General features: G+C 40.1%; 1 protein-coding gene across 1 annotated transcript; it reads right to left on the bottom strand.

Annotated features, from left to right (window-relative positions):
• Positions 1-246: 246 nt before the first annotated feature.
• On the bottom strand, positions 247-11,410 carry nr1h5 (nuclear receptor subfamily 1, group H, member 5; the record flags this gene model as incomplete). Its single annotated transcript, XM_079238900.1, has 10 exons — positions 247-449; positions 643-756; positions 851-940; positions 1,057-1,173; positions 2,831-2,927; positions 3,017-3,112; positions 3,766-3,890; positions 4,014-4,154; positions 4,236-4,634; positions 11,314-11,410. 10 exons carry the CDS (start codon positions 11,408-11,410, stop codon positions 247-249), a joined length of 1,479 nt encoding a protein of 492 aa, XP_079095026.1.
• Between the last annotated feature and the right edge of the window lie 1,240 nt (positions 11,411-12,650).

The raw sequence follows: 12,650 nt of genomic DNA on the forward strand, positions 1-12,650 counted from the left end.
GCCAAGTGACAGAAATCTAAAAGCACATTTCAGAAGCTGGTGTATAATAACTGCAGGATTGAAGTCAGATGAGAAAAATGTCAGTTTTTCGACATTCCACCTGCTTATCCAACACTGTCCCATTTACAAAAGGTGAAGAGCTTCCACGCTGAAAGACTTGTACATGCAAGTCCTGAATCCGCAGTTGTGACTGGGAGCTCCAGAGATGACGGCCATAATGTCATAACTTCCCGCATCTCATCTCCGTCAATGTCCGCCAAGTTGTTTTGTCAGGAGGAGGTAGTTATGATGGAGGGTCCTTAGCTCCGTCAGTCTGCCTAGCAGACGACCAAATCGCTGTGCTCCCCCTCGTGGTCCTCCAGCCTGGGTAGCACACACTCTGGACAGAAGTTCCAGGATCAGTTCCTGCATTTTCTCAACACAGCTGCCTGCTTGCAGGGACACCCGGTCTGCACATCAGGACCACACAGAGAAACAGGTTCAAAGTGCTGCAGAAGATTAGAGCTGCTCCTTGTGTGTGTATCCCAACAGACTGAAAAACTTAAATACCTTTTTAACCGCTTATATCAATGATTATTTGCTGCTTAAGTTATGGAATTATTAGAAGCCACACAGGTAAAAACTACAAGTTTGTGGTCTGACCTGAGCAGAGCAGGGCTGTGGCAGTAAGCAGAGCATATTCCGATTCTGCCACTTGCAGCACTGCCATACTCTGAAGAAAGTTGAGAACCGGTCCAAGGAGATCCTCCCTGTTTCCTGATGATATTGACAAATAGGAAATATTTCATTCACAGAATCACTTTTTTTTTTTTCCACTAACTTTAGGACCAGTCAGAACACACGAGCTCACCTGAACGGATCAGTGTCCTACACTGGATGTATTCCTTAGACTCTGTATTTCTGAGCCAGTTGTGTGTCGGCATGCTGAAAAGCTGTACGACTAATAAAAAATTAAAAAATAAAACAATTAAGGATTGCATCAAACATTTTAATGTGCTGTTCTGTGTGTGTGTGTGTGTGTGTTTTCCCATTCTTGTCTGGTTGTGATTTATTCACCTGGACTGGGGCTTGCTGGATTGTAAGAAAACTGCTGAGCTGAAAGCAGGAACATGACCTCCAGCGAAGAGACGGACAAGAGTGCGCGCTGGTCTGTGAAATCCAGGAGGTCAAAACCTGTGTGGAGGGCGTCATTATTTATATTTTCATAATTGTTCTAGCATTATTATACTTAATCATGAGTAAACTGCTGACTATACTAAAGAATTTTAAGTAATATAACTATGGAGAAATTTTCAAAAAGCTTTCATTCTCCATATACTGTATGAAACTGTTTCTTGTATACTTTCCAATTATATTTAATGGAAAAAAAACATTTAATGTTCTTTGCTACATTAAATGTTGAGGTAATTCAGCATGGTAAGGTAGTATATGTAAATACAGAAGAACGTTGTTAAGAAACTTAAGTTGTTAAAATTCATTTCTGTAAAAATACCACAATATTTGATTTAACAAACTGTAGTTTTGATCATTTGTTAAGGGTATCTACTTTGTCCAAAACTCTGGAAACATTTAACTTTATCTCACTGCCAACATCAAGTACGTCTGTCTGGACTGGAGTGAAACTGTAAATATCTTGTAAGGTCTGCCATCTCACATCTTCAACTATCAGTAGTCCAGGAGGAGAAAGGATGAGATTTGTGGCCTTTACAACACTGTTCCATCTGTAAAGCACGGCAGTGGGAGTACAGTGATGTGGAGCGGCTGTGCTAACCCATTACCAACAGAACATATGTCATATCACTATAAGCCAAATGGCATTTTTTCAAAAATGTGGCAAAAAGTTGACAATTTTAAGGTATATGAGTGACCGCTGAACCTTTCTGACTTTAATCATGTACAATATTTGGTGACAAAACTAAAAATGCACGTGTGAGCATGGAGTCATGACCTGACTAATCTGATTTCATTTGCAGCAAAACTATGAACCCTGAACTCAAGTCAATGTGTCTTCTTCCCGCCATAAGCCCGACAGTAAAGACAGACACAGTAAACAACTTGACAAGTTTGACTCGCACAGTGCTAACTTCATTTCTGTCTTATTTAACAAAAGAACCAGAAAGAAACCCTAATGGTGTAATGGATAGAACAGCTTGATGGAGTAACGTGAAACTGTAATAATATATGGTTTAAAAAAAAAAAAAAAGTAAGGTGCTTTTATCCATAATATTAATTAAGAAAAAAAAGGAGAAAAGATTCTAAAGTAACCAATAGGAAAGTTTGTCCAGGTGAATGCGCGGATGATTACTGATCGAGTAATTTGTGATCGACTACTTTGGTCGTGGACTATAAAAACAGCTATGAAAAGGGTGCTTTAGCATAACATGGTAAAAAAATGCCATGACTTGAATATTGTTTCATTGTTTTTATTGAACATTGATTTTATAGAGTGTTTCCTTTAAAGTTTGTGTTTTGAGAGTTTTACCTGCTGATCGTCCCTCAATAGATGATGTCTGAGATAAGGTATGGGAAACGTGCTGCTCCTGCTCGTTCATTACAAGACTGCATGTGACAGCAGAAGCATCGTGTCTGTTTTTCATTATTCCACTTTACAGGGGTGCAACAACGGCACTTCCAAATGTTCACTGACTAAAGAGCTGAATCTGTTGCAGTTGTTGTAAAGCAAAAGGCCTTCCTCAGTCTGCACAGCAAGCTGCCACTCCTCTCTTTTACCTTCTTTCTTATTTATTTACCTTCTAATATTATCCACAATTAGCTTTTCCTTTGAACGCTGCTAATGAGTAGATTAAAGACAGTTTTCGACCACTTTTACCTGGTACTGTCCTGGCAAACTGCAGCAGTCTGTGTAGGTGGGGAGATGAGACATCAGACAGGCTTTCCCCTTCATCTCCACATGGCCACTCAAACACCTGCCCACATAAACAGGAGATACAACCTGAGGATAATATAAGCGCTGTTTAAGATGGAGTGGATTTATTTATGGCTTGGCACAACCCACCCAGCTGCTGCTGTCCTGCTCTCTGTAGAGACGATGAGCCTCCACCATCCTGTCCACCAGGAAATTCTGTTCTCGTGTTAAGCTGCCAGACAGAGCCTGGAACAGATGGAGGTTAATGCAGAGCAAAACTAGAGTCAGATTAATAAAATCAGTTCTTCGTGACAAAACAAGGGAGAGGCGCTTTGAGAATTTAGATAAATGAGAGAAGCGGTAGGGAAGAAGCATCCGTCTGGTCCATCTCCTCACCATCACTAATTAAACCAGCAATCCAAGCACCGTATTCAGAAAGTTAGGATATGTTTACCTATTCCTATTCATATGAATAGGATGAGTCCGACTTAATGTGCTGAAACATAACTACTCACTTCTAAAGAAAAAAAATCACAGCAGTCTGAAGAAGCATCCTTAAAGTGAACCACAGTCTTCATTTTTTCAGCATTTTAAAAAGCGATGAGCTCAGTGAATCAGATGTTTTACATCTGAAGTTAATGTCAAGGGAGCAAGAAGGACTCACAAATTTCAGTTCAGTCCTCTGATAATTGCTGTTAGCCTCAGTGTGTGGACACTGCCAACATCAGCATAGGAGCTCAAACTCTGGGAAACAAGTGCATGTAGAAGATTCACATGCAGACCCAAAGTGAGTTATTCATCTGGATTAAACTGCTGCTGTAGACTGAAATAATGACATCTGTTCTCCTGAAGCTCTCATCATCTTAGTCAACCAGCCAATCCGAGGGGGAGGGTCATACCTGCCCAGGTAGCCTGCTGGTAGAGCTGACTTTCCTCCTGCCTGTGTTCTCCTCTTCCTCCTGCCTTTTTCCTTTTCCTCCTTTCCTCAGTCGTTTGGATTGGCACTGCACCTCGGTCAGTAGACCTTGAAGGAAAATGAAACACATTTTCAGAGCAGCAGAACGATCAACAGAGTCTCATTTAGGAATTTTTATGTTCATCCTGATGAAACTGTTCATTTCATGTCTACAGAGCAGACGCTTCTTACACTCAGCTAGCATTCCCACGGCCCGACACTTCCTCAGCCGGCAGTCTTGGCACTTCCTCCTCATGTACATGTCCATCTCGCAGCCGCCACCACTTTTACAGTGATACACAGCTTTTTTAGTCACGCTGCGCCTGAAAAAACCTGCAGTCAAAAGAGAAAATGAGTGACTGTAACTTTAAAACACATCAACAGATGAAAAAGAATAAGTGATGAAAGTAATACCTTTACATCCCTCACAGGTAAGAGCGTTGTAGTGATACCCTGAGGCTTTATCTCCACACACCACACACAGTTCATCCTGACCTCTGCCCTTCCCTCCCGTCCCCACCCGCAACCTCCGCCCAAGAGGCAGGCCCACCGCTCCCAGCCCCTGCGCCAGGCCGCCACACATGGGCTCAGGGCTGGGATCACAGGGGGCCTCCAAGCAGTGAGGGCTATACTGGTATGGAGGATGGCAGAGCTGAGAGGAAGAAGAGGAGGATGAAGGAGAAGGGGTGGAGGAAGGTGGAGAGCCATAAAGGGAGAAGGGCAGGTTGGTAGGGATGTACTGTTGTTGGCTATAAGGGAGCAGCTGGAAGTCAGGCTCCTGCAGGGGGTATCCCAACGGGTCGGCCAGCATGTCTGAAAGAGGACATAAAAGGTTTCAAACCAAACATTTTTCTTGTTCTACCAGAGATTTAAAAAAAAAAAAAAAAAAGCTAACATCAATAGCTGTAAGGTAAATAAATCAGAAATCAGATTTTATTCCGTTTTCACTTATTATACTCATTTTGAAAGAAGAATAAAAGTATAAATAGTGATTAAACAGGAAATTTACATTGTAAAAAAACATATTAATCCACATCTGGAAATAGTGTCAACATGTACATTTTCCTTCCGTATGAGTTCTTTTGGCTTTAAACTACTTCACTAATTTGATATGATGATGACTGGAGCTTTTCTGAATTTCAATTAAGCATAGATCACCTTTATTGAAAGATTTTAATTTAATTAGGAGGAAAAAAATGTGACTGAGAACCACAAACAAAAGAAGTTAGAAATTATCAGGACTTATACTGCTGCTTTTATGAAAAATAATAATCCAATATGTGCTGTATCTACATTTACAAGGATGCACAACATGTTTAAAACATTTAGAGAAACACATTTTGTAAAAGGAAGTTATAACAGCAACACAGAATCAACCACTTTAGCAGCAATGTTGCAGGAAACTTAATATTTAAAGAACGTTTTTTTTCCCAAGTGTAATTATTCTTGACCACCTCTGATGTGTTTAGTGATATATTGTGTCTTCAGACATGTTTTCAGTTTTGTTCGACATAGATGTGTTTTCTGTCTTTTCGCCATGTTTAGTTTAGGCTCTATATGTTTCGTTTTATTGACTCATACGTTGAGAAACCCAGCATGACTGAAACCTGTCTGCACAGTGAAAGATGCACAGTGACGCAGGTCAAAGTCAAGGAGCAAGATAGGATTGGGACTTCGTGTGACTCATGTGACTTTGCTGTTTTTATGGTTCTTATGGGATGAAATAAAAAGCTGGGAGTGAGAACTTATGAACTTGTTCAGACTGCTGAAACAGGATGCAGCTGAGGACTCCTGGTAACCCTTTATGATTTTTTTTAATCCCCTCTTTTTTTTTCCCTGGAAGCTCAAATCAGTCTCCGATGGCCTTTCGTGTTGAGGCAGCCTGAGTGTAGGTCAGCAGCAGCTTGTGTTTTTGCGAAGTCCTGTCTCCATTGAGAAAACATGTGTGGCCCTTGGCATCCTATGAAAGCACAGCTGGATGAGAAAGTCTGGGTCCGCGGTGGGACCTGTCATGCACTGATTAAATAAAACCCACCCAACATCCCAACAGTCACGAGTCTTTGCTGAAGATGCACAGAAGATGTGATAAGAAGTTAACCTGTTTTGGTTGTCTCTGCCCAATAGAGCTTCTTGTCTTGATGTCAAGATCTGCTCATATTATAATGTGGAGAAACCAAAAGGGATTCTTATCATGCTTGTCATACATCTGTGTCTGCATGCATAGATGGTATCTGTCAAGCAGAATCAGGATAAGAGAAAAAGCCAGATGTGACACAAAGTGGCCTTGATGATATGAGCAGATACTTCTGCCTTTAAAACGTTATTGAGCCGTTTCTGGCAGAAGAAGCAGAGAAACAGAAGATGGGAAACACTGCCACCTACTTGAACAAGTTTATAACTTGTATTGCATCAATATATGTATTCATTGTTACATGGATGTTCCCAACTTATTTCTCTATTCTTGAGGATAACAGATTTATTTTTTTCTCTTCCAGGCTGAAGAAAAGGTTTCTAAAAAAAAAAAAAGGAAAAAAAAAAAAAAAAAAGATTAATTCACCCACTGACACATCTAAACAAGTCTATTATCTCAAAGTAAAAATGTGATCAACTTGTGATCTTGCGACGATAAGTAGTTTTTTTTATCTTATATGTGGAAAAAAAAAATCAGAAAACAACTGAATAATTCATCAAACAGTTTAAATAAAAGCAACAAAGTTACAGATTCAAATCTTTTTGGGATGACTTGAGCACTGTGGGGCCTATGAAACTTGATACATCACTATCTTTAAATCAGGTCATATCTATCTGATCTGGCAGCAAGAGGCTTGTTTTCATGTTCAGATGTTCAGATATTGCAATGCTTTTCTTTAGAGCAGGCATTTCTAAATCCGGTCCTCAGGGGTCGGTGTCTTGCAGGTATTGGATGTGTCTTTGCAGCAACACACCTGATTCAAATGAATGGATTCTTGACAACAAGTTGTGGAGATCAGTATTATTTGAATCAGGTGTGTTGCAGAAACATCAAATACCTGCAGGACACTTGAAATGTCCCTGCTTTGGGTGCAAATGTGCTCTGCAGGTCCTCACAGCTTCATTACTTCAGTCAGATTTGCTGCTGCTTGCAGTGGAGTTCTCACAGGCTTTTTCTTTGTAGTCACAGAAAACTTCCCTGCCATACAGGAGTGAAACAAACCTCTCAAAATGCCAACCAATACTATGTCAGACATACTACTGATGCTACTGCCTACTCCTAGGGGTGCTCTCTTACTTCACAGTGTCCCCTTTAAGATGCTAACTCGTAGAATTGCCAAAGCAAATCATATGAATTATGTAGGAATTATGAATCCACAATGAGATCCAATCAGGATACTTTACTTATCTTATTTATTGAGTTGTTCCTTAGATATTTCCACAGCAATATATGAAAGAAGAGGGACAACCCATGAGGAGAAAATTCACAAGACTAAATAAAAAAATCTGATGAAAAAAGAAAAACTGTGAGTGGAAAGATATTTACACAAGCAACTGCAAACATGAGAAAACAGAAAACTGGATTAAAACTATCAGAAATCTCTGCACCTGTGTGGGTAAATTATTCATGCGTTCCTTTTAAGTCTGTTGTGGGTTTGATGTGGGATGATAATTAGGTACAGATTGGGCTCCATAAATGTTTCTACAATCATTTGATAAATCCAAGCTGCCTTTATTTATTAGCTTAACCTCAAAAGCACAGACACCCCAACAGAGGTAAAGTTAGGGCTTTCCTTGACATCCCACTTGGATAAGAAAATATGACAAAAGTGGGCCTAAATGCATTTGAATCCATGCAGAATTCAGTATCAGTACATGTGATCAATGTGTGCTGTTATCACTGAGCCAATGTGGATTTATTTTTCAGCAGTGTTGGAGAAGAATGCATAAAAAAGCTCTAGTAGCTCTTGGAGACCGGACCTGAGCACCGCTGCAGTAGACAATCCCACATAGGAACAGTACATTAGCCTTTTCATCACCATAGTAAGCCCACACATGTTGAGTAGGCGAGTCATTTAGATGAGATGACCAGTGTTTAGCAGCCAGTTACATGAGCTTAACTCAAGCAAGTTTGTCCCAATTTAAGATTAAAAACTGTAAGAAAAGCACTTTGCTCTGTAGTTGACAGATAATTAATCAGCAGGGATTTTATGTGAGGCACAAAAAGTCAGTTTAGTAAATTTGGATGATCTGATGATAATTATATTAATGTTGACTTTTACAATGCATTGACCTTCCTGGAATCCTGAAATAGTTTCTCTGCACAAAATAATAAACCTTTTTGTCTTTTTTGATTTAAAAAAAAAAAAGTCTTCAGTGTATATACTAAAGCATTCATTTATTCATCCATTTTCTCAAATGCTTGGCCCAATTACGGGTCTTGGGGAAGCTGGAGCCTATCCCAGCAGCCTTTAGGCAAGAGGTAGGGTACACCCTGGACAGGTCACCTATCCATCACAGGGCTATAATGAAAAATTCTAGTAAAATATTATATCAGAAAAATAATCACCTAAAGATCATGTATTAAATTACAGAATGTGCACAAACCTGTTTGTTTGCTGATTTAATTTAAACTGTTCACTCTATGTAAATCAGGACCATCTTCAGCCAAAATGTTTCTTTTAGGTGTATTTTTAATTCAATCCTTTTTATCTGCTGCCTCAATAGGCGTTAAAAGATGTTGTATTGAGCTTAGAAGTTATAAACCTTGAACGTGTTCACCTATGAAACTTCAACAAGTTGCCAAATGTTTATTTCCCCGACATTAAACAATGGTTCCAACATACCAAAAAGTCTGAAGCCCAATATTTTAATCCTACCTGATAAAGTAAATAAAAATACAATCATTCAAACATATTGTCAAGACTTTGAGGCCTCTTTTGTTGGCTGAATGATCCATGAGTGTATGACAACAGTTAAGGACATTGACATAAATCTTGTTAAAATGATTTATTTCTAATTTTGCCATGTAAATCCCAAGGGAGGTTTGTTACTGATAAGTGTCATATCTATGTCCATGACATCAGTCACATGTGGCCTGTCATATGATATGATGAGAATCTGATGATGATTAGTTGGACAGATCGTATTCCTACTATTTTAGCATCTCTTCACTGCCTCTCTGTTGATGCAGAAATAAATATAAAATTATTTGACTGGATTATAACCAGACGTAGTTGAACTGAACTTAATTGATGCTTAAGCTTAAAAGAATGAAGGTGTATTGATTGTTTCATAATTGCACCTGAATCTGCCCTCATATGGGTGACTCTATCTGGGAAGAGCTTCTCTTAATCAATACATTCAGTTTCTTTTCCACACTGAGTGAATCTGCCCTTTAGCAAGTCACATTACAGGGATTTTCAAGTCAATAAAAGATTGTACATTTGGTCCATTCTAATTCAAAGATTGAAAAATGAAAATTGTGAAAAGGTATCAGCAAGGTTCTTCTGTCTTATGTTATTTTAATCTTATGATTTAAAACTTTTGCTTTTCTGATGCACCAAATCTCCTTTTAAATGACTCTCACGACAGTTTCAAGGGAATTGATCTCTTCATGACACATCAGTCTGTAGTAATTCTGCAAGTGACTGAAGTTCTCTTTTGCCATGTCTCACTTGTAAATCTTTAGTCTCAAGTGGACTGTCTGTGCACTGATCATTTCAGAAGTCCTTCTCTTAACCTTCCTTTGTCCTGCTGTTCCTCTCCTTTCTCTCGCTTTGTATCCAGATGTTTCCTGTCATTACCAGACTATTCTGGCAATTGGATCGAGGGGAGGGGGTCCCTGGCTTTCTCGACGTGTGACAGAGCTGCGGTTCACACTGTTTGTAAACCATTCAAACGCTGTCTAAACACTCCTTAGCCTCCCTTCCATCCCACGCATGCTGGGGAGCCAAATGACACCAGCAAACTACCCCCCATGGCTCCCCCTCCCAACAACAGCCAGAACTTGTTGATGATACTGTTCAATATAAATAGATCCTCTGATGCTCGCCCAGTCTCCCTGCATGCAGCGAGCCGGCTGAATCTCCTCAAGAGCTGTGTTTTTTTCCATGACAGTGCTCAAAGGCAGTAAATAAAGGACTAGTATTCATTCATCAACTGTCAGGGTGAATGAGATGAGGATGTGTTGCGTACAGAAGACAGTCGCACAATAATAATAACAAACTGACTCACTTTTCTTTTCCTTTGGATTAGTTCTTATTACACAAACAGATAAATACCAGGACGATGGATTCTGTGTTGGACTGAACCTAAAAAAAAAAAGCTGAAACAAAAATTAAGTCTTTCCACAAACGTAGAATATCTATTAAATCATAAATCAATGTTTTTCAACCACTGTGCCGTGGCACACTAGTGTGCAGTGAGAGATTATCAGGTGTGCCCTGAGAAATTACCCAATTTCACCTAACTGGTCTAAAAAGCCTGCGATGAACTGGCGAGCTGTCCAGGGTGTACCCTGCCTGTCACCCAAAGCCAGCTGGGATGGGCTCCAGCTTCCCGCGACCCTGAATTGGATTAAGCGGTTCAGAAAATGAATGAATGAATGGTCTAAAAAGCAGCTTTGTGTTCATACAAACCGGCCCCAGTGAAAAATAATCAAATTCACACTTCTTGTGTTTATCTGATTTCTATTCAAGAGGCTTTGACGAGATGGACTTTATATTAATAATATGGACTTTTTAAAAAACAAAAACATTTTGGTTTATAATGTGCCTTGTGACTTTTGAAAAAAAGTGAAAAAAAAAAGTTAAACATGACATGGTGAAAAAAAGTGTGCGTTGGCTCAAAAAGGTTGAAAAAACTGCACGAGATTAAGAGTACAAAACTTCACAACTGCAGGTAGATGAGAACAAATGTTTTGGGGTTTTTTAGCGTTGCAGTAAATGAAATAATAAACTGTCATGTTGTCTCTGAACGTTGGAGGGTCAACACCAGGCACATCTTCTTCTTCTTAGATCACAGGTGAAGTGAGGGAGCATGTCACAGAAAAGGCTGTTTATTCACCATCAGCCTGTAAAAGCAGCAAGTTTTGTAAATTTGCCACAGGGTACGCTGTAAAGTTGTGTTCCCTTTGACCTTTAAGTTATATTTTCAACTATGTAGAAGAATATATTACATCTTATTTATTGTGCTGGAATGAAGGCAGTGCTCCTGCATCATTTCACTGGATGATCGAGTCTAAAAGTCTCTACAAGTTAGATGCTTTTGAGCATTAAATCAGGTAGGACACTTTGTAATGCATTCATTCTAGTGTTAATTTAAACATATGTCAACATTTTACCAACAGCAGACAGAACTTTATACATTGGGGTAGCCTGAGTTGAATTTCTGTAAACATAAACAAATGATCCAACACTTTATTTTCAAGAAAGAATTGGAAGAAGTGAGAGTAAATACCTAAACACCAGAAGAAGAAGCTGAAGAAGACACAGAAGCTCAAGTGTGACTGTGGACTCACCGTAGTACTGGAGCTGCTCCGTGGAGCAGTAACCATCCGAGGTGGAGAGAAAACCCCCTGCTGAAAGGCTCATCTCAGGCTCAGTCCACTCTCTCATCTGGACAGAAAAATCCTCTCTCCAGCTAGCCACACAGGATCTACAGTATCTTCACACACACGCAAAAACATAAACACACCCAATTACTTGGATGGTTCACATAGATATGGAGGATCTGGGAAGTGAATAGACATTCCTCAATTCCCAGGATGTGTTCAGGTCTCTTGGCTGTCCAGGCTAATATTCCAGCAGCCTTTAAGAAAAGAAAGAAAAAAAAAAAGGAGAGGGGAAGAGTGCAGCTGAGGCTCTTCGTCAGTGGTGGATGGAGTGCTGGAGGAGGGTCTTAAGGTCCCAGGGGGGTAGACAAAAGGGAAAGTAGGGACACCCAGGAAGGCCATGGCTGGGACTGTGGTCCAAACAGCTGGACCTGGCTGTGACTTTATAGATCAGAAAACAGCAGGGATGACGGGGAAAGATGGTGACCTTTTGCCTCCTGGGCAGACTGAGAGACATTCAGCACTCATGGTGTGTTTCTGTGTGTGAAGGAGGAAGCTCGTCTTCAAAAGTAGAACATAACGGTGTCAATAAACCGTGAACGTTTTGCCATTGTTTCTTTTTTTAAACATGCATTTTGCAAACTTTATGCTCTTCATGAATCTTATGGGAGTTTCAATCCAGATCCTGTTCTTCATATTGTTTTATTTACGCTGTGCAAGTTCTTCTCATCTCTGTCGCCCAGGCTTTGGGAGTCTGTTTACTCTGCCTTTTGTTTACCACTGTTCTGTTTGTGCTGCTGCTAATATTGGACAGCCGTTAGATTTAAAGGATCTTCAGGACCTCTGGCTCCCCCGCAGACAGTTAACAAGAGCGAAAGGAGTCGAGGCCTGAACCCCCAGAAGAAGACGGAGGATTGACCTCAACATGGGTCTGTAAATCTCAGAGCAGGGCCGTTTGACATGCAGCATGCTTACTGAGGATAAATAGTGTCCTCCCGGCCTCCTATCATTCCTCTCAATGCCTGGCGGATGGCACAGGGTTAGAGGGAGAGCCAATCGCTCTTACTGAAACTGGAATTTTTCACTGGTGCAACAGTGATCAATCTCAGTGAGAGATGAAACAGGAATGTAGATGTGAGATTCAGTCTGTCTTTCTTTTAATGAGCATGTCCAAAGGGAAAATTTGTACATACAGTATGTGGTCAGCACACACTGCTTCAGATGAGTCAAGTTTAAGGGAAATGAGGGGTAATCAAACAGACATTTGGATTTGTTGGTGAATTGTCTCTGTAGGATTAAGAAAA

Source organism: Telmatherina bonti (genome assembly GCF_933228915.1).
Source record: "Telmatherina bonti genome assembly, chromosome: 4".
NCBI classification, from domain to species: domain Eukaryota; kingdom Metazoa; phylum Chordata; class Actinopteri; order Atheriniformes; family Telmatherinidae; genus Telmatherina; species Telmatherina bonti.